The sequence below is a fragment of the Poecilia reticulata genome, chromosome 2 (genome assembly GCF_904066995.2).
Source record: "Poecilia reticulata chromosome 2, P_reticulata-male-v2, whole genome shotgun sequence".
Lineage (NCBI taxonomy): Eukaryota > Metazoa > Chordata > Actinopteri > Cyprinodontiformes > Poeciliidae > Poecilia > Poecilia reticulata.
The window spans coordinates 24736437-24761088 of NC_088831.1; the positions used below are offsets into that span (position 1 = coordinate 24736437).

The 24652-nt window shown below is 39.4% G+C and overlaps 2 protein-coding genes across 13 annotated transcripts in view; both read left to right on the plus strand.

Annotated features, from left to right (window-relative positions):
• Positions 1-1985: 1985 nt before the first annotated feature.
• On the plus strand, positions 1986-6198 carry uchl3 (ubiquitin carboxyl-terminal esterase L3 (ubiquitin thiolesterase)). The gene is made up of 9 exons (XM_008433642.3): positions 1986-2131; positions 2318-2329; positions 2711-2839; positions 2989-3145; positions 4068-4153; positions 4273-4320; positions 4419-4494; positions 5388-5446; positions 5579-6198. The coding sequence occupies exons 1-9, from the start codon at positions 2090-2092 to the stop codon at positions 5666-5668; spliced, it is 699 nt and encodes a 232-aa protein (XP_008431864.1). The 5' UTR covers positions 1986-2089; the 3' UTR covers positions 5669-6198.
• A 1296-nt stretch (positions 6199-7494) lies between these two features.
• Positions 7495-24652, plus strand: part of lmo7a (LIM domain 7a) — a 59569-nt gene continuing 42411 nt past the window's right edge. For 4 of the 12 annotated variants that reach the window (XM_017302097.2, XM_081601335.1, XM_017302070.2 and 1 more), the window contains exons 1-3: positions 7495-8109; positions 17310-17380; positions 20178-20247. In XM_017302097.2, coding sequence (XP_017157586.2) covers positions 8038-8109; positions 17310-17380; positions 20178-20247 — 213 coding nt within the window. In that variant the 5' untranslated portion in view covers positions 7495-8037. Of the gene's footprint in view, positions 8110-17309; positions 17381-17453; positions 17471-20177; positions 20248-24652 lie in introns of those variants that run through there. The other 8 variants (XM_017302068.2, XM_017302076.2, XM_017302078.2 and 5 more) reach the window with 5 other exon arrangements.

Here is a 24652-nt window from a genome sequence, read left to right on the forward strand (position 1 = left end):
AGTTTGATCTACAAAATAAATAAAAATGATACTTTTCCCATCTGACACCTTAGCTCCTCACTGTTAACTCAGTCTCACTTTCCAGCCCTGCATTCAGTAACTCAGCAAACATGAGCCAAAAAAACACTGAGGCAAAAAGCCTAAATGTTTTTATTCTCCTGTCATTTTTACCTGCAAACATTTAATTAAAAATATCTACAGATATGTGTTTCTGTCTCTGCCTCCCTCTGACTCTCTGCAACCTGGTGTTCCTGCATGGATTCATGGATTTACAACAGACACTACAGTAATTTACAGGATCAGAATGTGAACTAAATATAAAAAGTATGTTTTTATCATACAGAATGCAACAACTTCATTTTCAGATGTATACATTATTATACATCTCAACTCTATTTACTTTGTAGCAAAAATTTTCACTAATTTATTTTTAAACCTCTCCTCAAGCACTTTTCTTATTGTCTCATGTAATTAATATAATTTTTATATAATTAATTAATATAATTTTTATATCTTCACACTCTGAAACTCCACCTGGCTCTCCTATGCCTGATCTGCTCCTCTCATAATAAAATAATTTAGCTTATTTAAGCACTCTGCGCTGTAAAAGCATGCGAGTGGAAGATTTTAAAATTCTTCGCAACTGAGGTGAAATTATTGGGGGGGACGAATGTGACTCTCTTCAATATTGGGCGGGGGGCATGTCCTCCCCCGCTTCCTACGCCTATGCAAGTGACGCTAAAAGTTGGACGAAGTCCCCACCCTCTGTGAAAGCGAAGCGCTGCTGATTTTACATGTCGCTATATCTTATGGTTTATGCAGCGCTATTATATAACTGACGATTAGACAGACATCTTCTCCCGCTCAGAGGAAACCACTGCACATGTCGGGAGCTTCACGTGCGAGTAAAGTTGGAGGCGATGGGTGACAACAAACACGTAAGTCACGTTATTGCTTGGATTTTACGGCGCCACCTTTAGACACTGAACTTCACATTTTAACGGGAAAAAAAAGCTCAATGCAACTTGGATGTAACGAGTAACGCGACACTTTTGTAGAAATGTAGTGAAGTAAAAAGTACAGATACTTACTGTAGAATGTAGTGGAGTAAAAGTATAAAGTATCCATTATTAAATCTACTTAAGTAAAGTACAGATACACGAAAACTGTACTTAAGTACAGTAACAAAGTACATGTACTTCGTTACTTCCCACCACTGGTCAGCACTTTAAGAGCCAGCATGCATTGACATAACTTGTATGTTTCCTGCAACTTTCTCATCTTTCTGTAAGTCACTCCTGATCAGATATAATATTAAAAGCATCATACCTTGCCTAATTAGAAAAATCCTAGACTGTAGCAGTGGTCCATATTTTTTTTTCCTTCAAATTAAAGTGTCTGTTATATTTGGAAATCAATGTATAGTCAAAAGAAAGAGTGGTCAGAAACCAGTGTGAAGTTTTTACATTATGATTTGGGTACTGGTAAAGCTTTAAAGTTGCCACTTTCAATATGGCGGCAGCGTTGACGTATGATGCTGCCTCTACTACTCAAAGCTTCTACACGACACTTGAAAAAAAAGTACCCATTCGCTGCCCCCGTCTGGCAGCGAATGGGTATGAGCTACATATGAAAAGACATCCAATATTCTATCATTTTTTTCAGGTAAAATGTTAGAAACAATTGTGACTAATTAACTTGAATAATTTATGAAAAATAAGGCATAAAACCGAGGCATCTCTACAAACGAGCAACGCCCAAATTCTGGAATGATCCACCGTAAGGTTCAGAAAGGGGGTGTTAAAAGGAAATATTTTAAATTTACTAGAATAGTAGCCCTTAAATGTCAACAATATTAATATAATATTAATATAAACAGCATAAAATGTGAAACTTGCTCGTGAAAAATTCTGAATCTTCTTAAAGATGTGTTTGTTGTGAGCTAAAACAAGCGAACCACCCCCGTGATTCGCCTCCAGGTCAATGTGCACTGATTAGACACGGAAGCGAATCGCAGCTGTCAAACAGACCTTTCTAAATCAGACTCAGCTCGCAGTTAGCAGCAACATATCATCAAACTACACCTAAAATGGACTCTCCACGCTGGCTGCCTCTGGAGTCCAATCCAGAAGTATGTACCCCATCGGCTATTTTCACAGCTGCAAGGTTTTATTCAAGCCATTCATTCTGAAGCATGTGAGCACTAGCTACTGTGCTGGCTAGCAATAAGAACAAAAGCTGAGCCCGGTGTAGGGGCTCTGCTAATAAATCATATGTATTTACCAATTTCTCTTTCTCTATTTTATTATGTTTTCAGGTCATGACCAAGGTAAGCTCTTTTTGGTTCTATTTAACGATAGTGCTGAAAATAAAGAGTTGCAAATAGTGTTCAAATGTGCAAGGCCCACGCCTTGCATATTTGAACACTATGCTACATTTACAGTATTGTCATAAAACAATAAAAAAATAAAATAAAATCGCTGTTAATGCGGTTAAAAACATACTGCAGTGGCTAAATGATGTCCAAACTTAGGAAAACATGTTTAAATAAATTAATTGTCAAAAGCATGTCTGGTTCCACAACCTAAATATATGTCTACAAGCCCATAAATATATATTTTTGGAGGGTGGGTGAGTGGGTTTTGTATTTTCAACCAGATTATGTCCGTGTATCTTATTGTGCATGCTAATTTACTCTGTTTGCATCTAGTTTGTCAGCTGTTTGGGCATGAAGCCGTCTTGGCAGTTTGGGGACGTTTACGGGTTGGATCCAGAGCTTCTGAGCTTGGTGCCAAGACCAGTGTGTGCAGTGCTGCTCCTCTTCCCTGTAACAGAGAAGGTTTGGCATATTTATCCAGTTATAAAACACATAGACGCTCTTGATTTTTAGGTGTCTATAGTTTATGTGCCATTGATGAATGTTGACCAGAAATATTGATGATCGTTTACATGTTTCTTGTCTTTCTGCTGATTTTCTCTTGCTTCCAGTATGAGGCGTTTAAGCAAGAAGAGGAGGAGAGACTCAAAGGCCAGGGGCACGGAGTCTCCCCTGACGTATATTTTATCAAGCAAACTATTGGGAACGCCTGTGGAACGATCGGATTAATTCACGCAGTGGCTAACAACCAGGCTCACCTGCAGTTTGGTGAGTTTTAACTTCATGTGAATCACATTGGAGTGAAAAGTAAAACTGACCAAAAAGCATGTGGATCTGTTCACATTTTGTTGCATCACAACATCCTTAGTGCATTTAGCTGAGAGTTTAGATGAACATGAAGTGTTCATCTAACACTTCATGTTAGATGAAAGGTTTCTTTCACCACAAAGGTGAAAGAAACGTTTGTGGTTTAAAAATAAGATTTGCACAACAATAAACATTTTGTAAAAATTTGTGATAATAGTAATCGTTTCAATATTTAACACAATTTGTGTGAATATAAAAATGTTCCTTTAAAAAAAAAATTTTTCATTGTACGATAATTAGAAATCCAAACAGTTAGACTGAGAGCTGATTCAATGCAAAAACTGAACATTAAAAAACAATTTCCCATAGTCTTCACATTGCCTTGATAGAATCAAACAATAAGAGAAAATTATTAAAGAAATGTCATATTATCTGCTTTATTTTATTCTTGGCTCCATGTGTCCTCTCTTTCTTCCTTGTGTACTTATGTGCTTCCATTCTTCATACAAAGATGCATACCTGGATCATTTGTCCTCCTTTTTTGTGCCCACTGTTTGTTCAATTCCTGTCCTTCCTTCCTATTCTTCTTTTCCAACCTTCCTTCCATCAACCCTTTCCTCCTTCTCTTTCCTCCTTTCCTTTCTTAGTGTTTCTGTTTTTTATTTATTTTTTTGGTCATTGTCTTTAGTATTTTTCTCTCTTGCTTTTATTAATTTAACTTCAAGATTCAGAACTTCGCAAAGTTGCATCTGAAAATAATCTGGGATTTTTTCACAAATGTTTAGTAACCCTTACTTTAGCAATAAGTAGTGTAGTTTAAATCTAATCTTGTATTTAAAAGCGAGAAGTCCTGTACCTTTTATATTTCGCTCCTTCTTCGCAGAGGCCGACTCTCCCCTTAAGAAGTTCCTTGAACAAACGGCAAAAATGACCCCAGAGGAAAGGGCCACGTTTCTGGAAAAAGACGAGGTAGGACGAAGCTGAAGGGAGCATGGATGGACATTAATTTTAGAAACGAACCCGAAGGAACTGTAAAGGAGAAAAGTCAAATGACTGATGTAGTTCTTTTGTTCAATTGTTTCTCCCAGAGCATACGTGTCACACATGAATCTAGCGCACAGGAGGGACAAACTGAGGTTTGGAATAACTATAAGTTCATTTGTAAGATTCATTTGCACTGAATTTGACATGTACACAAATTAACCTCAATGAATTAATTTCTCGTCTGACGTAGGCCCCGAGTTTAGATGAAAAAGTCAATCTGCATTTTATAGCTTTTGTGAACGTCGGAGGACAGTTATACGAACTAGGTGAGTTCACAGCAGCATGTCGCAAATCTTCGTTGCGGTTTGTCACATTACAGCGCCCTGTACAGGTACCAGCACTTTTGTATTAACAAACGTACAATAAAGTCATGTTTTTATTCAAGCTTACAAAGTCTCTCGGTGAAAAAGTTATGAAGGTCTGACTGTTAATTTGAGTTCATTTGTTTAGTTGGGGGCTGGGGAAATCCCCCAAATCATGGAGCCAAAGTTTGATACAGTAAAAGTGATGCTTCAGTTCTTAACTTTTAAGTAGACTAGAGTTCCTAAGAGCTTTTATGCAATAATCCTTAACCTCCTGGTTTCGTAGGGAACAAATATGAAGCTTCACAAACAGCCGATCGAAACGAGAAAGTAGGGGTGCACCGATAAATTGGCTCTGATTTTCCTTCGTTTTGAGACATTGGCTGATCTCCCAAAACAATCTTCTTTGCCTCTGAAAAGGATCTGATAATCAGCCACTATTCCTTTCTGTTATGCTGTGAGAGTGGGCTGGCTGACAGACCTGGCCACCATGTCACGTCTGCAGGTACACAGTTAACAATACAGCTCAGCAACAATACAGTTGCTGAGTTTACAACTCAGCAACTTTGTTGCTATACTTAGTAGACAAAAAAAATCTACATCAGCCAAAATCGTAATTGGCAGATCAGGATTGTTAAGATTGACGATCACCTAGAAAACTGCAATTGGTTCACCTCTATAGCAAAGACACAGTATTCAAGTAAGACTGGTGTTTATTGAAACAACTGAAGAAATAAGAAAATGTCCACTTCCCGAAATGCGGTTATATATATATATATATATATATATAATATATATGCAGCCATGGTGATAATTAAAAGGTTTTAAGCAACTATTAATTTCATCTAATTTCATAGATGGACGGAAGCCTTTCCCTGTTGTCCATGGAAAAACTACAGAAGATACGCTCCTTGAGGTAAGATATTGCTAAACACAATTAAGATTATTACATACAAAGTTCACTTTTAGTTTATTTTTTTGTGATGCTGGACAGCGAGAGTTTCCCTTAAATCTGTTGGCAGTAAATGATTTGACTTGTGTGTTCCAGGACGCCGTAGAAGTTTGTAAGGTTTTCATGGCTCGCGACCCTCAAGAGGTCCGTTTCACCATCATCGCTCTGTCCAAAGACTCGTTCTGAGGAAGCTCTTTTTCCTTTTGTTTTTTTTTTGTTTTGTTTTTTTGACCCCAGAAAGCAAAGAAAACATTACTGCCAAACATTCTGAAGTGCTGAATATATTATAAAACACAGATGTTGTTTTTTTCTCTCACAATGTTATAGCAAGCAAATCTCAAACTAAAAGAATACCAGAAATTGGAAATCTGCATCGCTGCCTTGGATTAAGGATTTGCTTCATATGTATGTTTGAAGCTCTTTGGGTGAACATTTAACTGCACTTATTCACTGTTTAATTTTATCGTGTTTGGGTTTGTTTTTGACAATTACTTCGATCACATCATGGAGAGGAGCTGTGGAGACGCATTTTAAGATGCTTTAATTTCATTCTCTCAAAACACTTAAAAGATGTTTCATGAATTAATGCGTTATGAACTGCTTTAACAAAGATGACTGTCGGAGGATAACAAACATCTAGTCTGAACATGTGAGTGAAAGGTGCCTACATTTTTGTAATTATGAGTTTGTCAAATAAAGGGCAAATTTAATAAGCACTTTTTTGGGGTCCTTAGTGTTCATCTTCAAGTTTACATATATTTTCTACTAAAATTAGCTCCCACATTAGATTAGGTTTAATATAAAAACTCCAAAAATTATGATGTGGTTGTAAAAAACAACAAAAAAAACCTGCAAGAGCTGTTTTAAATAGGTTTTAATTTTTAGCTTTTGCTATTACAATATATCATTAAAATGATTCAACCCTCTGAATAGATTTATTCTAAGGAGCTTACATTTACAAATCAGGGTGTAGTCTCAGACATACCTGATGCTGCCGATCAAGATGCCTGTTTTAGAAATATGGCTTAGTCATGAGAATTATCTGAAAGGCTTAAGGAAAAACTGTTGCATTTACAAAATGACACAAACGGACAACAAAGGCTCCAAATGTTGACGATTGTAGAGATGTTAATAGATGTTAAAGATAAAGGAACATTGACTACACCTCCAGGATGTGACAGAACTGTGACAAAAGTATGAGAAGTCTTTAATTGACTCACTTTGGTATGAATTAGCTTACAAGGTTATAAGATTATGTTCTGTGAATACAGCAGTGTCTGTAGAGGAGGAGGATGTACTGTCATATAGTCAGATGAGGCCAAAATAAAACCTGTTTTTAGTAGTTTTATTTTGCAATGTTTGGAGGAAGGAGAATTGGTATAACCCCAAGAACACCATTCCAACCGTGAAGCATGGGAATGGTTCCATCATGCTTTGAGGTGGTTGTTTTCTGCAAAGGGAACAGGGCGAGTGCGTTGCTTACCCAGTCTCCAGACCTGGACCTACTAAAACTTTGTTGGATTGAGCTGAAACTCTGTGTTTCCCAGCAACAGCCCCGAATCCTGGAAGATCTGTATGGAGGAGTGAGCCAAAATTGTGTGCAAATCCTGTCAAGAACAGGGAAAGTCTGACCTGTTTAATTGGGAACTAAAGTTTTGCTACCACATTGTTCTTTTCTATTGTATGAAATACTTACTTCAAGCAAAAATAACATTATTTTTATTCTGCGTCAGTTGAAGAGTACCTACATGGTGAAAATGACAGACCTGTAGGTTATTTGAAAGCGATGTGATAGTTTTCAGATCGTGTAATACTCCCTTTCCTCCACTGAGTGGCGCTGTAACGGCGCACTTTGCTTGGATCTCGATGGAGAGATCCGATCGCTGTCAGTTTTCCCAGGTGTTCAAACTATTTATTTATTTATTTATTTATTTTTTTTGTATTTTCTTCGAGGTCCATCAGTCTACAGCTCGCCCAACTTTCTTTTCAACGATTTTTGCCCGAGAAGTCTATTCTTCTTCCTCCTCACTTGAGGAAGAGGAAACTTCCGCACGTCTGATCTTTTGCGCTTTTTGTGTTGAACTCGTCCACCCCCTCTTCCCTTATGGTCTTTCTTGGGGCAAAATCGGGCTTTCGTGTTTACCTGGAAGCCGCAGGGGCACGGGTGGATACACCCCGGACCTTGCCTCTCAGCTGCCCCCTCCCTGCTGCAGGTCTGCTGCTCTAAATGCCCTAAACTCTGTGAGCTGACGAAGTCGAGCTCAGGAAGACTCCGAGGACTCTTTTGATCGGAGCTTTGAAGAAAAGAACCGAACCACAGGTGTGTCGGATGAAAGGACAGGTAAAGCTGCTGCAGCGGCAGGGTGATGCAGACGGAATGTACTAACCTCTTGTTACACCTTGCATCCACCCTGCTGCAAAAGAACAATAGGAAACATTTTTGTGCTCAACAAGAGGTGTGATCACGAGGTCACCTGTGTTTCTGGCTGTCCACGGGAAGACTTTTAAAGGCGATAGTTGTGCTTGCATCTCATAACCTGGAGTGATACGCCTAAATGATGGAGTGGCGTGAGCAGTCCTCCGTCAGCAGCGAGGAAGCATACTTGGAGGCGCAAAGATGGATAGAGGTAAGTAAAAGCTACCTGAGAACTGTTGTACCGAGGATATTCTAACACTAGACGCTTTTATGCTCCAATATATTAGTGATACTATTCTGGAAAGCTCATTTGTTTCAGTAATTCTGCTCAAAAAGTCAAAGTAATTTATATTCATTATGATATATTTCATGCATTTACTTTTATTTTTTATTTTTGACGATTTAGGCTTATAATTAATGACAGCCGCAAAAGTCATTGCACAAGATCGTGTGCTTTAACACAGAAATGACATTTGTGAAGAAAACCACTGGTTTAACATGAACTATGACGGAGATTCCCAAAAGGTCATGGCAGAAGAAGCTGCCTGTTAAGAGTCCTGTATCCAAACATTCGAATGGAAAATGCACTGGAAGAAAAAAGTGCAGTTAAAAAAAAAAGGAGGTGTAGCTATGGAGTCGGGGCTTCAAGAGAACTTTGGGATACAACTGTTACATTTGTTGCGTTAAGCCACTCTGGAGTCAGAGACAATAGCAGATGTGTCTTACCCTGCTGGGGAGTAAAAAGACTGGACTGTTGCTTGACAGTCTTTCTCTCTCAGATGAAAGTAAAGTATGCATTTCATGTGGAAATCAAGGTTCAGTGTCTTCAGTGTTTCAGTGTCTTTTGGTTAGATTTAATGTTAAAAGTAGGGAAGTCTGAACATATCTACAGGTTCATGCTGTTCCTTCTCAACTGGTGTACAATTTAACCAGTGAGATCAGCCTTGCTTCTGGAAAACAAAAATAGTTTCTCAGTGAACGGGTGTCTTATCTTCTTAGTGAAAAGGTTACATTGTGTTGAACTCATTCATCGTTGCAGGACTGCTTGTCTGCTTTTTATTTCTTTAGATCTTGTCAAAACCTGCTCCTCTGTTTTTAAGCTCGTGGGGCTTCAGGGCTCCAGTTTCAAGCAGAAAAAGATACAAAAGCATTAAGAAAAAGTGCAGCTTGTCCCAGTTGCCGAGATGTTAACAAATAATTTGACATATTCTTGGTTTGTTTTGATCTCACACCTTTTTCATGTGAGAAATACTGATGCAAAAATTCTTAAAGCAGTTGCACATCATGGCAGGCAAATTGTTTATGATAATTTCAGGAAATCAGCAACCGAAATAAAGAACAGCTAAGGTTTAGTAGTTTTCATGTTATTAGTTGATTAGTTGAACTGTTTGATCCAGCAAAACCTACAGTAAATTTTTTTTTTAAGCTAACATGCTTCTCTTAGCTTGTCAAGTGTATTTTTGAAGCGGTGTTCCCTTTGTAAGAGCCATGACTGTAGATGTTTATTGCAACTGGAAATATTTTGTGAAACAGACAGAATGTGCTATAGGGCAGCTGAGCAGCAGTGTGTAGAAGGTGGACTTTTTTCCTTATGATTAGGAAAAATTCCATTCATTCCAACACTTTCTTTGGGTGAAAATTGTGTTTAAACCATACAAATGGTAGGATACAATTTTTTTTATTGTTCAAATCCTTGGAATACCTTAATAGGTGAAACATACTTGCCATTTCATGCAGTCAATACAATTTGACATATACCCTCTAAAATGCTAACAAATCTAAAATGTCACCTTACATAAAATTTCCACCCAACTTCTCGCCGTACTCTTTCTTCTCATCTAATTAGGGAGCCATTTTTCTCCCCCCCCCCCTCATTTTGCGAATTCTCCTCCCAGCATGGTGGCACCGACACAAAGCTGCTGCATGACTGTAACTAAACAAATATTGTTCTAATTTCATGAAGGGGTGAATCTGAATGCTTTCAATGTGACATCAGCGTTTCTCCCATTCACACACTGGCCCATTGTAGTGACTCTGCCGGTGGGACTGGGATGGGGGCTGCAGCGCTCAGCTGAAGGCTGCAGTACAAGAAGGTGAAGGTAAAGGCCATGGAACTGCTGGATGAAAAGAATGTGAGAGAGGGCTGGCACGGTGGAAATAAAAGAGCAACAACAAACCGTACTCTGGCACTAGAGAAGCTGTTGGCGCCCCCCACCCCCTCGAAGAGAAAGTTTTTGTTGCTATTGGATTGTGCCTCTGAATGATTAACAAGCTGCTTGGCTTCACAGAGCTTTAAACCGAGGCATGTGTGCACTGCGAGGTTGGTGGTGGCGTTAAAAAAGTGAGACTAAACGGTCCGGAGCCCGTCACATGGACACATTCCAGGATTTGCTGCCATGGCTGTGAACGCAGCCCCCTCTGAGGCAGTCGGCTGTCAGCGCAGGGCACGGGATCCTTCGACCACAGGGCCTGTTGGAATAATGGAAGCTCTTGTTAATTGAATAGAAAACCCTTCGAGTGTAACTGTTATGACGACCCCGAACAAGTGGTGGTGTTTGAGCAACTTATGGGTCTGAAGAGCAAGCATATGGCTGCTTGTAATGACAATTAGTGATAATAATGGTTTCCTTTCATTGTTCTCTACTTCTGTTTGTTGTTTATTTTTCAGGAATTTATTTTTTTTTGTAAGTATAAGCACTAAGATTGACAAACTCCATTTTATGTTATACTTTGACCTGCTCATACCAATTTTAGCTTAGTTAAATTTCTCTTTAAGAGCTGTAATTATTAGCATCTAAGCCTTCTTGTAGTGAGAGGTTGTTACTTGTTTACATAAGAAGAGGCGACAAAACGCTGTGAGAATGAGAAATGATACTTGTAAAACAGAAAATGTATTTTTTTCAAACCAAAGTAAAATATTTATGAAGTTGTCTTTCTGTTTAAACTGCAGTTAGCATCTTATATTAGCTATTAGCAGGGCTAGCACAGCTAGCATTACATAATCAACAGCCCTCATGTGTATTCCCTAGAATATAGATGATTACTTCAACTCTTGAGATATCCTGGACAGACAGAGCTCAAAAGGATTGAATAAAGCAGTTTGCTGTACCCCTTTATCAGCTTTCCTGCAAGAATCATCTGAACGTCTTGCTCTCTCACACTCTATTGGAACCTGAAGCGCAGACACACGATTTGTCTTGTTTTTGAAAATAAGAATTTTTTTTCAACAGCTTCTTAAATCTGCATCCTTTGAAGGTATTATATCACACCACTGATACTATAACTAACGTTTGAGTCTTATTCATTCTCCATTATAGTGAAAGGTGTTGCCGGCAGCACGACCTGCCAGCTGATAAGGTACACTTCTCTGATCATTAGAGAAGATTAGATTTTTGATTTTTTTTCCTATCAGTGGTCAGGACCAATCAAGGATTATCCAGTTTTCAATCAGGCAACTGCCGATTTCTCAGCAAATCTATAGAAAATGTAGGCCATCTTAAAATCGAACATGCAAAAGAACACACGTGCTAATTTCTGACCAAAGTTTCTGTTTTTGTTATGTAAATATTTTAAGATATAAAACATTTTTGAATTCTTTTCAAGCGAAAGCAGGAGCACAATTCAAAACATTAAAAATGCAAAACATACGGTCTAGCATGTGGGTTTTATCAGTTTGTCAGGTTACAATCAGATTGTTCTCTACGCTCATAAAAGTACTTTTCATTCAGTTTCTATATTTAGCAGTGACTTATTCTGATGCTTAGTACTTAAATATATATTATTATTCATAAGGTTTTAGATATAAGCAGCCCAAGATTTAATACATAGTAAGCTTTATGGAAAGAAAATTAGAAAAAAAAAATCACACTGAGTACTGCAAGATCTTTAAAGAAATTGGAAACTTTTTTTATGAATATTAGAAAACTTTTATGCATGTTTAATAGACAATGTTGTGGAGCAGTACTGTTCTATTACAGAACCAAACCCTACCCTCTCAAAAGTGTCATTAGAAAGGATTTCAGACCTTGACATTTTAAGATGTATCTGTAAAGTCTGAAATTGCTTAGAAAAAAAAGCCAGTGTCAAAGGAAATACTTCACAGATGAAGGGAAAATTGATTTCCCTCCATCAGTGGATCCATCTATTGTCTTCTGTTGTTCCCAGTGGATGGGAGTTGAGCTGGCTGAGAAACGGTATCTGATTTCCTATCTAAGGTAATGATCAAAACATTCCATGAGAAACAATGACAGTATAGAATGGGCCAGTATAGCAATACATTACTATTAAAATAAACTAAAATCAAAGAATATTAACCCAAAAGACAGTAGATAGTATTTGCAAAATTGACAAAAAATGTCATGGCACACGAATCCCTTTGCAGCTGTAAGAAACAGCAGATCTTAAGGCAGGGTTTTAGTTTGTTTTACTCTCAAAAATGCTTTAAATAATCAAGAATAAAGTAGGTATTCAAGAGCAATACAAGCTGGTAGATCTAGAATTCTGAGTTGTATAAATCTGAATGAAATTAAAGTATCCTTCCTGTCCATATTATGCAGGAACCGAGAGAACTACCCAAGCACCCAAGACTTATTTTTATTGGCTGCTATTCCTAGATTTGGGAAAACAAAGGTACTACCAGATTTAACGGCGTCCCGCTCGAGTCTTTCTGTCACTACCCATGAAAACTGAATGGAGAGGAAATTTATTGCTCCTCTGAAGCAATGTTTCCTGGACATTTTCCCCAAATAACTCACAAAATATGTTTTGAATGGCTCTGTTTTTGGAACAGAGTAGTATCAATCAAAACAGTAAGATCGCCAAGTTGATCCGTCTCGGTGGACTTTTTTTTTTACTGTCTTTGAGGGAATGAAATTATTAATAACTTGGAGAGGAAACAACTCTTGCTCTCTGGAGCTGATGTTGCTTCATTGTTTACCTCCATAGAAACGTTGAATCTAGACGGACCATTTGTCACCCTGAATGTTCCCTTTTTGACAGTTTTGACATGAAGTAATTAGTAACTACGTTCAGAATCATCAACGTGAAAACAGGCCCTTGCACAGGAAGCCAGTTGCTTCGGTGTAGAAACAGTTGTAGCTCCATTGTACCAGTGATGACATTAATGGATTCCACAGCTGAATTTTTGTTTTCAATTCAAACCCCGAAGCGTGTGGAAAAATGTTCCCTCTGTTGACCCATACTTCTATGCTCGAGACACAAAGAATGTCAGGAACAATTAGTGGTTGAGTGCTACATCAGTAACCAGATTGGCCTTGGTGTCCCGTATGAATAAACATGGACTCCTCAGACTGTTCATGCACTATCTGGGCTTCCCCCCGTTTGATTTGTTCCTGTAATAATTACTGTTCCTTGCAGAAGTTGAACTTTTTTTCCGTGATGTCATGTTACAACAATGAACTTTACGTCAATCTATTATGTGAAATCCTTCCAATCACAACAAAATAGCTTATCATTGTAAAGTGGATGGAAAAGAAGGCATGGTTTTCAAAATCCCTTAAAAAGCGAGACTCAACCTTTTCCCTGCATTTACGACTGCAAGTCTTTCGGGGTGCGTGTATACCAGCGTTGCCTATCTATAGAAGCAGGTTTTGGCCATAAATAGCAAAGCCAAATAGCTCTAGCTCATTCACATCATGATGGAGAGTTGACAGAGACTGACCGAGCCATTCCAACACATGGATAAGTTTCTGGTCGCTGACCTGGAACATTTAGATGCAACTGGTCCAAAGCAGTTGAATGAAGTGGCTGGATTACTCACTCAGCCTGCATTCACGTTCAAGACATTCCTGCTTATGCCTAATTATTCGATTCAAGTATTTTGAGCAGATCATCCTCTCAAAACCCATGAGGACTGGAGTTTCAGACCCCCTAATCAAAAGAATCCAACTTCGGTCTCACCAAAGAGACAAATGCTTTCTTCCGTCTAATCACTGTTTCCCATAAATGGTTTGTGTCACAATTCAAACTGAATTTCTCTAGGTTTTTTTACAACACATAACCAATTGTTTTCCTGTTGAGAAATTTGGCCACCTGAGCAACGGTGGGTTTCTTTTACAGTTCCCCCAAAGCTACTATGCGTTTCTTGACAAAGGACGGACAGATGGAAGGATTTTTTTTCCCACCTTCACTACTGCGTAATACTTGGTGTTGGTCTGGCACATTAAAACCAAATAAAATGCATTAAAGTTGGTTATTTGGAACATAATAAAATGTGGGAAAAGACGCAGGCCTATAAAAACTTTTGCGAGGCACAATTGTTTTGCTCGGGCATCTGTCTTTACCCATGGTGAACCGGAACCTTATTTCTGGAGCTTTCCGCATCGTAACTCAGCTGTTGATTCTGCTCCTGTGTTTAGTTCTCTGATAAAACCAGAGCGCCCGTCTGCCGTTCCAGATCAGACCTGTTGATCTTGATGCTTGATAATATCTCTAATAATAGTGGAGCACACTGGTATTCTGTTACAGCACATCCAGCTTGGTGCCAGGGTGGTTCCCACACCTAATACCCTAATTGTCCTCTTTCAGTCAGATTAGCCGATGTCACTTTTGATTAGAAAATGTGAGGGGAGAGCAACATCAAAGTAACACCCTGTGGAAAGAGGATGAAAGATGTTATCGTTCACACAGAGCTGTTTCCTTCTCTATTGTTTATTTGCATGCAAGTGGATCCCAGCAACTTGCCGACGCATCTGTGGAACAGCAGGGGTCAGGATTTCGTATGCTAAATGCACAGCCTGGCTGACTGCTGCCAGTTGCATAAGGTTGTTTTCACTCCTTATAAAATAATGGCAGTTCTCACTGCCTCTCTCATCTTCCTGTTTGTCTTTTTCTTTTTTTTGTCCTGGGGAATTAGTTTGGATACTAATTTTGTGAATGAAAAAGAAAGAAGCAGACTGAACTGAAGTATTTCTTACCATGTAGCTCGATTCCATTGTGCAAATGATACAGAGGTAGGCAGTGGAAATGTGTGAGAACTTTATTCTCGTTCATGTATCTTGGCATGGTCTAATTCTCTTGGAATGATAAGCATTCGAGGCCGTGGCCATCTCTGGTTACCCAGGGCGTGTTCTGAGGTGTAGTGCAAATTGTTTGAAAATAATAATAGTTACGTTTAGTCGCCTTTAACTGTTTCGCTTTTTCCTGTCTTGTCCGTAATTTTGTCCTGCACTTCACTTTGCAAGAGTTTTTTTCAAGCTTGCTTTAAAACATGGGCGTAATCCTTGATTGTAAATGCCGACAAGCCTGCTTATTTTTACAGTGTAATATAGAAGACCTTTTAAGAATATGCTTGAAACCTATGTTTTGTTTTAGTTTTTTGGCTCAAATTAAGGACATTTATTTACTGATTTAAGTACATGGAGTGTTGTTGCATTTTGCTTTGATCCTTTTTGAGCTTTCTTGCAACACTTTGTTTTTACACCTGCTAATTCTGGTTTAAAACAAAAACAGAAATCACAAATCAAAACCTTTCTATTTCTAATTGACCGAAATGATGAAAGATGTCACACCTGTGCGACACCCCTGACTCACCAAGCGAGGTAATCACAGGCCAACATCAGGTGGGAAAGTCTTTGCAGGTAAAGGGAGGCATGAAGTGAACACATATAGTTTCTTCGACTAAGCAGTCACAGACTAAGAAATGATTTGTAACAAGAAGAGCAAGAAGTTCTTCAATTCAATTCAGAAGCATTAGGTCAGCCTGAGTTCCTCTGCCAGTGTTGTTTTAGAAAAGAACGAAAGCCTTCTTACCCTACCCACACTTTATTTTCGCAACTTCACAGCATTGCGGGACACCGCCAAATCCACTCGCCTTTCCTGGCTGCATGTGTATTTTTTGCAATAACATGAACATCACAGGAAGTGTGGAAGATTGAATTTAGCGGTTAAACACATGTCAAGCCACATTATAAGCAAGGAGGAGTCAACAAGCAGCCAGAAGCTGCTTTTTAGAATCGGACGTCGCTGAACTCTGTCCGTCAATCCGTCTGTCTGTCGTGGTACACAGGACGCTAATTAAAGACGTTTTAACACTTACTCTTCTACAAAAGGAAATATTGTGAAAATTGTTACCAGAAAAATTTTATATTGGTCCATATTACTTCTGTGATTAAAATTCCACCACTTCAAATGAGTGTTATGAAACTTCAATGTTTCGATTAGCGGTGCGTCAATTGGAGTTTTCTGGTCAATCAACAATCTTTAAAAAAACTTTACCTTGTGATTCCGATTTTGGCCGATGACAATTTTTATTTATTTTTTTCCAGATTTTTAACAACAAACGTGTAGATATGACCTGATGTTTGTCAGAGTAAGTCAGGAAGGAGAGTGGCTGATTTTAAGAACTTTGCAGAAGTACATAAGGCAGATTTGATTTGTAAGTATTGGCCGATCCCAGACCTCCCAAAATTAAGTAAATATGGTCCAATTTATCGATACACCCTACTTTTGAAAGTTCACAACATATTCATGGTTGTTATTTATGTAGATATGAATCCTATCACTTTTTATTTATCAATTTATTTTCTAGTTCACACATTGTTTGAGTAGCACAGTGTTGTATTGAAAGTATTGAGCAGGACTGCTGAGTAAATACAGTTTTTTAGCCTCTCTGTATTTAAGAGATCCAGATTTAGACTTTATTAGACCAGGAAGCATTCCAACAAAACACTGCAGGAATCAGGGAGTGGCTAAAAATCATGCACTTTGTTGCAAAACATTAAAAAAAATAATTGTGTTTTTTTTTCACATAAAAATGCTGCATGAGAGAGAAGCTGCACAGGAAATGTAGTAAATCCACGAATTGCTGTAGAAGTCCTGCACATTTGCTTCAGTCGCTCCATTGCATGTGCGCTTGTGTTTAAGGCTGCACGTCAGGGTGTGCATGCATTCATGCATGCAGTGTCCGTGTTTGCTTACATAATGGTTCCTGGTGTTTCTGCTGCGGCGGTTTGAGATCATGGGAAAAGCATGAGGCTGTAACACAGCCGCTGTGTTCCTTCAGTGTTCCAGCCTTGTGGCTTCTGCAGACTGACTCCAGTACAGTTTTAACACAGCCCGCACATTTCCCAGCAGCTTCCAGCATTAAAGTGAGAGGAAATCACCCACTCGGGACCCCCCTACCCCCAACCCCCTGAGGAATACCTGGAGGACCTTACTTAACGTTGGCCCTCAGAGACAGTGTAGGAACTCAGAAGGAAATACCTCTGACTTCCTCTGCTACTGTTCTCAACATCCTACCTTTATTCTCCAACGCTCCCCACCCCTCATCACACTCTGCCCCCCTCCTCCTCCTCCTCCTCCTACTCCTCTCCTTACCCAACCCTTGCTGACTGTTTTTGCTCACTGTTCTTGTATTCTTGCTTCTTTTTTTTTTTGTTTCTCTCTCCCCAGGCAGCAACCAAGAAAAAATTTGGGAACGGCGACTTCCGATCAGCCCTGGAGAATGGAGTTCTGCTGTGTGAGTAAGTACTCCTCTTTTCCCAGGCATCTCTATTAGGCCACTCATTCATAAGGAATCCCTTCGCTCTCCTCCACGTCTGCTCTCTTCCAACGTAAGTGTCGCTGATATTTCCCAGGCAGACCCCCTGCCAGGCCACTGTTTGTTTGTTAGCTTGCATAAACGGAGCCAGGGTTGTCCGGACGGAACAATGGAGGCAGTTATTTGTAGGTTATTTGATGCTATCACGATCAGACTTTCTCTCATGCCTTGCTGGATAGGAGAGCGATGTCTTTCCAGTTGTGTTGCCTGGTGGACAGATGTTATGGATCTGTGGATTGGGCTGCGTGCCGTCCTCGCTGTAATGAGAAGCTGTGCAGTGGATGAAAAAGTTTCAGTTTTGACCACAGGAAGGTTTCAAAGCATGCTGCTTTCTAATTTCCCCGAATGGATATGGGACGAGCCAACAAGTCAGTTTTATGAGTCCATGTTTTTGTGACATTTGCTTTTTTTTGCCTTGACTCAATAACTCTTCTCAGTTAGGACATTTGTACGGCAGAGCATAATGAAGCAGCACGCATATGTGCAAATTGCTTAACGGACACTGTGATGGGATTTGCACATGTCAGCATGAGGTTGATAATTAGCAGCAGCCCGTGCAGAGTCGTCCAAACCTTTATCGGCAGTCGCTCGAAGGAGAAGAAGAAGAACCGCCTCGCTCTGCTGATTGGGGCCTGACTCTGACGAACAACACCGTCTGCAGTTTTTTTTTTGTTTTTTTTTGCGTTTCTTTTTCTTTTCAGTCATCAAGCTGTCCGTGTTTTCTCAGCACGAGGAAGAGGAAGACAGATTAAATCACCTTCACCTACAAACACAACCCTCCTGCTCCCATTGTGTTGCAGATATCCCAGTTTCTTGCTCGCAAAGGAATGTCCAGTGTTGCTCTCACACATGATTATATCCTACTCAGCCTTAAGTGTTTGTGTTTTATCTCATGAAAATCCATTGTTTCGCTGTAAAATGACCAGCATGAACCCAAGTGCAGGCCCCCAGACCCCCAACCCCAGCCCCACACTCTTTCTTTAAGTCTATTGTCAGCCTATCCCATCCGCCTACAGCCAGAAAATTGCTTCATCTTATACGGAGTTCAGTTTCTTTAAAACAATGGCTTCTTTAGTTGCATGTTTTCAAAAATATTCCCACAACTTACTTTTTAAGTTCATTTCTGCAGTTGTTCCATCATAACTAGTCGTTATGGAAGCTGTGCAAAAATATTTACCGTGCAATGACTGTATGATTAGCATTTTTTTTGGAAAAAATAATATATATTTTGACCATTGACCACCTTGAACCATTTTAATAGAAGACTTGAGAGCTAACATTTGTAATAAATTAAAGTAAATTGGTACCTGGCTAAACATGTAGATTAGACAAACATAGACATATGCCTTTTTTAAACTACGTTCTTTATGCTTTACGGTTCCAACTGCTGTGTTATCCTGAAGACATCGCCTGATAGATTTATCTCCAAAGTAATGATCAAAACACCGATACTCGATTGTTCTAATTGGATTAAGATAAACTAGATGTGGTGGTTACACTTGGTTAAAATAAGATAATTTACAAAAATGTTTCAACTATCAGGAGTAGTCACGGGTAAAACGGCTCAGAGAGAGAGTCAGCTCCTTTTGGTCTTCGGTCACGGTTCTCATAGAAGAAATGGGTTTTCACATTCTGGAAACTCATCCCAAATGAATGACTTCCGAGGAATGTTGCTGTATTCTGTTCAGCCTTCGTATTATCTGCTCTCTCTTGGACTCTCACATGAACCACGGACATGTCCCAAAATGTTGTGGAAAATACCAATCCTTTTGAATAGCTCTGGTGTTTCTTTGGCCTCATTACTAAACACCTCATTGTTAGCAAAAATAGTTAACTCTGAGTCCTGGATGTGCTTATACGCAGTGGGTTCATTTGTCAGAAAACAATCAGACTCACAGGTTTCTGATCAGGAAGTCACTTCTTGATCTTGCATCAAACTAATTGTCGTCCTATTTCAATTAACAGCAAATTTCTCACTGGATATCTCATAAATATCTTAACTGGATAATGTCTAAAGTCTAAGATATGTTTGAGTTTCCCCCCCTTGATCTGTTAGATGTGCAACTCGATCTCATATATGTGGAAGATGGATAATAACTGAAGTAATTACCCATTATTGTGCAGAACAATAATGTGTTTCCAGCACATTATTGTTCTGCACAATAATGTGCTGGAAACATAGTACAAATAAGACTGTGAAATATATTATCTGTGCTCAGATTCTGTGCTGTGATTGTGAAAAACTATTTATGCTGCAGAGTAAAAAACCTTCTTAAACACCCTAACTACAAAGGTTGTCACTGCAGGCAGTTGTTTTTATTTTTTATCTTGTTTTATATTGACTCTTACTCTATAACTTTCCTTCAAAGTGGTTTTAAACGGCACCACAAGTCCATTATCCTCTACCTAAAACCGTAGCTGTTTTCCGAGTTTAAATGTGGTTATTCAGGTTTGTTTTGAGGTTACTTCTGCAGTGGAGGGCATGTTTTTGGAAGCACAAGGGCTCATTTTTGTTTACACCATGGCGCGGCACCGGTGATTTACTAAACTGAAGCCAGGTGGCCACCATTAAACCAGGTCGTAAACACACAACACCACCAGGACTGTGCATCAAATCCTGCTCATTCCTGCGTAGCTGGGGCAGCTTTGACAATGAGCGGGTGCTTTCACTTACCTTTTAATTTACCCTGATGTTCTGTGTCTCTTTCCTCTGATTACAGTCTGATAAACAAGATCAAGCCTGGCACCATCAAAAGGGTCAACAGGCTCCCTACACCTATTGCTGGACTGGTAAGTCGTCTTCTGTTCTTGTTTAGTCTGGGACTGTGTTTTCAAATTATGCCAATATAGCCGTCAGTGAAAGCGTTTCTAAGCTTTACACCACATCATTTTCTCACGTTTTTCCTCATGTTTGTAACGCTGCTGATGTTCGGTGCTGTGAGTTAAAGCAAAGGGAATAATGAAGTTTGACAGGTCAAGGTAATTGGATATGTGCTTCCTCATACTTGCCCAGTAAGTTTGGTGAATGAGGAGCTGCTTCAAAGGATGCAAATCGCTTACTTAACAATTATGTTACAATAATGTCAGACAGTCATTGTAAAGTGGGATTAAAAAAAAGGAAATAGCCAGGGGCTGATTCATTCTGAAAATAGGTAATGATGAGTCTTCTTTATTTTGGCAACATCCAGACTCTTTAATGACAGGCAGAGATTAAAAGATGAAAAGGATAAAACCAAAAGAGCTGCAATAGTCCTGGCTGGTATTCCATTTCTGGTTGGACAAAACATTTCCAAAACATTTGGGTTAGAATTAATTTCCTCTGGCAGAAATGAACAACTGCAGCTATCCAAAGTCTAGATTTTGGTTGTTGCAGCCGTAATGAACAACTGAAATGCTGACTTTGCTTCTTCTTCCTTCAGTAACAGCCTCCACACAGAAGAGAGTGGAAGTGCAACACAGATTGATTACTGATTATTCCCAGTGCATGCACTGATCAGGATCAAATATTTGAGTTTCCAACAGGTTGGCCAATTTTCAGGACTGGTTGGGCCTGTGAGTTTGATTACATCTTTTTTTATTCGCCACAGCTTCATTGGACAAGGCGCTAAATCCCACATTGAACTACATGCTGCAAAAATAATGTATGAATGCGTGTGCATTTGTGAGTGTGGTTAGCTGCATGTGACTCCAGTAGAAAGGTGTTTTAATTGGTCAGTATAGATTCAAAAGTACTACAGCTTAGTCTGTTTACCATTTAATCAAGTGCATCTCCAAAGTAGTCCAATCAGGTTTTATGTCATTCTTGAAAACTGGGTTTTTGAATGATGGAGCAGTCTGTCTTTTAAACTCTTTAAGATGCCAGTTATAAATCTTAACTGGAAGATGTGGCACATTGCACATCTTCCAGTTAAGGCTTTTGGGCCACCATGGCTCTCTGCAGATGGATGTTTTGGGAGTGCCTGCAAACAAGTTCTCGGGAAGTAGAGGCTTGAAAACCTACCTAATACCCATCCCTGCGAAAGCTCTCTCTAGTGGGAGTAATTGAGTCCAGCTGTCTAGAGGAATTATAGACATCCCTCTCCCAAGTGTGTGTGTGCGTGCGTGCGCGCGTGTGTGTGTGTATGTGTGTGTCTCAGCATGTTCATGAGACAACAAACGTCGTCAGTAAAACAAACAGACTGTAAATCATAAAGTGTCATATGTGTTTTGTGGCAAAATCAACTTTTTTTTTCTTTTTTTTTTGCCATTTGCTGTGTTGACGTAAAGGCTGGGCACCTGCTGAGGTAATGGGTACGGCTCCATCGCGGCGCTTGTGTGGTATTTCCGAGGCTTGGACGCAAACCTGAAACCACCTGATCATAAATTCCCCCTTCCAAAGGCTTCTGGCTGGCCTGAGGCTATCCATTACTGCCGGCCACATGGAGCGAGGCTGGATGCTCTCCCGACAAACATTACTCACTCTCACTCTGAGAGTTGTTGAGACTTTACTCCCTCAGCAGTAAAGTGGTCTTGCTATCTGCAGTCTTTAAAAATAGCAGGGAGTGTGAGGATGGGATAAAGTGTTAGGCGGTGTTTAAAGTAGAGAAACACCAATCGCTGACTTCCAGTCTTCATTTTTCTGAAGCTTTGATCTGTCAAGGCCAATTTTAGCTGAAATGCGGCACTGTATACAATGTTGACATAATGAGGGCTTCAGTTGGCCTTATTGTGGCATTTTCCTAAACAAGCATTCTTCTTTCATTCATAAAACTAGATCTACATCTGCAAAATGCCTTTTATTTCAAGCCAGACTACTCTTATACTTATAAGCCACCAGCTGGTGGTGATAATGTTTGCTCAAACAACAAAATTAACTAGAATGCTCTAAACATACATGGCTAAGGCAGAAAGCTAGGCTAAAGTTTAAATGCTACCACCCAAGAGAAACTAGAACTTTAACAATTTGTGTGATTTACAAAAGGCTGCCAACATTCCCAAGTCCAAAACAGAAGTTGAAAGTTCAAAAGGATAAAACAGAGCAGCTTAGCTTTAATATATGTCTAGCCTTCGTAGCATCTGATAGCGTTAAATTCGGATCAATTCATCTCTTTGCCAAGTGGATGAAATGTCCTCACTGTGTTATGTGGCAAAAATACCCAATCAAAAGTGGAAAAGACAAGAAAAGGCAAACCATTTGTACAGTTCCCACTGGAAAATTGTGCTCTCCCTCTGCATTTAGTGGGTGGATTTGTCAGCTGGGGGGCGGTGGCTCTTCTGATTGATCAAATTGGTCAGATTTTCAGTTTAAATCCATTTTTGCAGTCTGCACAGGAGAAGACAAAGGCAGAGGAAGACAAAGAAAAATAAGAAGGGTAAGGAAAAGGAAAGGATAAACTTTGCTTTTCCTTTCCTTCTTAATCCTCTTCGTCCTCCTCCAACCTTCTCCTCTTCTTCTACACTTTTTGATTCCACATCATGTCCCCCACTACTCTTCTTACAGCTGACCAACAGGAAAAGGAATGTTTTTGGCTTTTTATTCCCTACTCTGTCGGATTGGTTGTTACTTAAAACCAACCTGACGAAGAAGAGCTATTTGTAACTACGCCTCATTGCCACTTATATGTGAACATTTGCCATCATCATCATCACCATCACCATATGTTGTTTTACTTTTGCTATCTGAAGGGTTTTAAATGGTTTAAATTGATACCAGCTTAAAACTCTGGCAGAGCAAAATCCCAAGGGAGGGATGGGAATATTTAGCAATGCTGGCTCCCAACCTGGGTCTATTCTTTGGTTTTACTCATGTCCAAGTGAATTTTTTTTTTTTTTTTTTCCTGTCAGCACATTTCATACTCTGCAGGCTGTGGGTTTGGACCATCTCAGCCCCGGCTTTGGGCCTGGTTCTGCCCACCCAAAATACACAGTAATTGGTGTGGTACTGGATGTCCTCTGCATACACCAACCCCTTTGTGAGTTGAGGTACCAGAAGGAGGAGACAAGCAGGCAGTTTCGATAGGCCCCAGGGTGTCTTTACACATGTAGATGTGTGTGTAATCATCTGTGCAATGACAGGCATTTGACCATGCTTTGTTACTGTGTTTATGTTCTACGGGTGCATGTTATGACTGGATCGGACTGCTGGAACTGTCTGGCTCAATAAAGCCCTGTTTGAGGAGTGGCAGCATGTCAAGTATTCCAATCTCCTCTTACTTTCTTTTCCCAAGATTTGGAAGTGTGTAGCCTGATATTTTAAGCATAGTTTTCCATGCTATGTTTGCTTCCTAGGTTGTGCGAGGGTAATCTGATAGTAATCCTCGTCCTTAACCCGACGAACGACCCGAGGGACATCAAGATGCACATTTAAGGATAAAATGCTAAGTCAGACAACCTGTGAGGCAAATCTTTTTCTTCCTTGTTGCGAAGTGCTTGAATCAGTGTTTTTCCAGTCTCCATTAGATTACCCTTTTTTAGCAATGCACTGACTAGACGACATTGATAGGTAATGAAATATGAACTTCCACTGTTTAAAAGAAGTTTCTTTAAATAAGTTCCATCTCCTTTTTGTGTGCTTGTGTCAATTACATTGGTGCACAAGTAACCAGCTGAACAAAAAGTGTTGGTAAACAGTCTGGCGGATGAGAGACTTTTGACCAATTTTGACATAAATTCTGTTGCACTTCAGTTGCACGGGGTTCAACTTTACATGTTTGAACCACAATTTGACCCCAGTGACCTCTGAGCCTTGACAGATGTTGCCGTAGAAAGCTAAGGTAAAACGCTAACAAGGACATCACCCTTCCTAATGACTTGAACTTCTTCTATTGTAAAGCGATTGGATTTGATTTTAAACATGTAAAAAAAAAAGGGAAACAAAACACAAAGGATACATATTTATGAATGTACTCAAACGTAATTCCAATAAGTTGCCTCCTTCCTTTTGTGGCATCACAGGAGGCATATTGGTTTTTGAGAGGGTAGGGTAGGTAATCACCATGGTCCGGAAAACTGGACCATGGTGATTAGGAACTATGTAAAATGAGTTTGACTGATCTGATGGTTTGTGTGGTCCTTTTATATATAATTATTCATGAATAATTATGTTGACTTGAAGGCTTTTGTCATTTTTCAGACAAATCCCCTTTTCAAATGTCTGCTATGCTAGAAAAATGACAGAAGCAAAGTTTAATCTAAAAAAAAAACGGTTTTCTTAAGT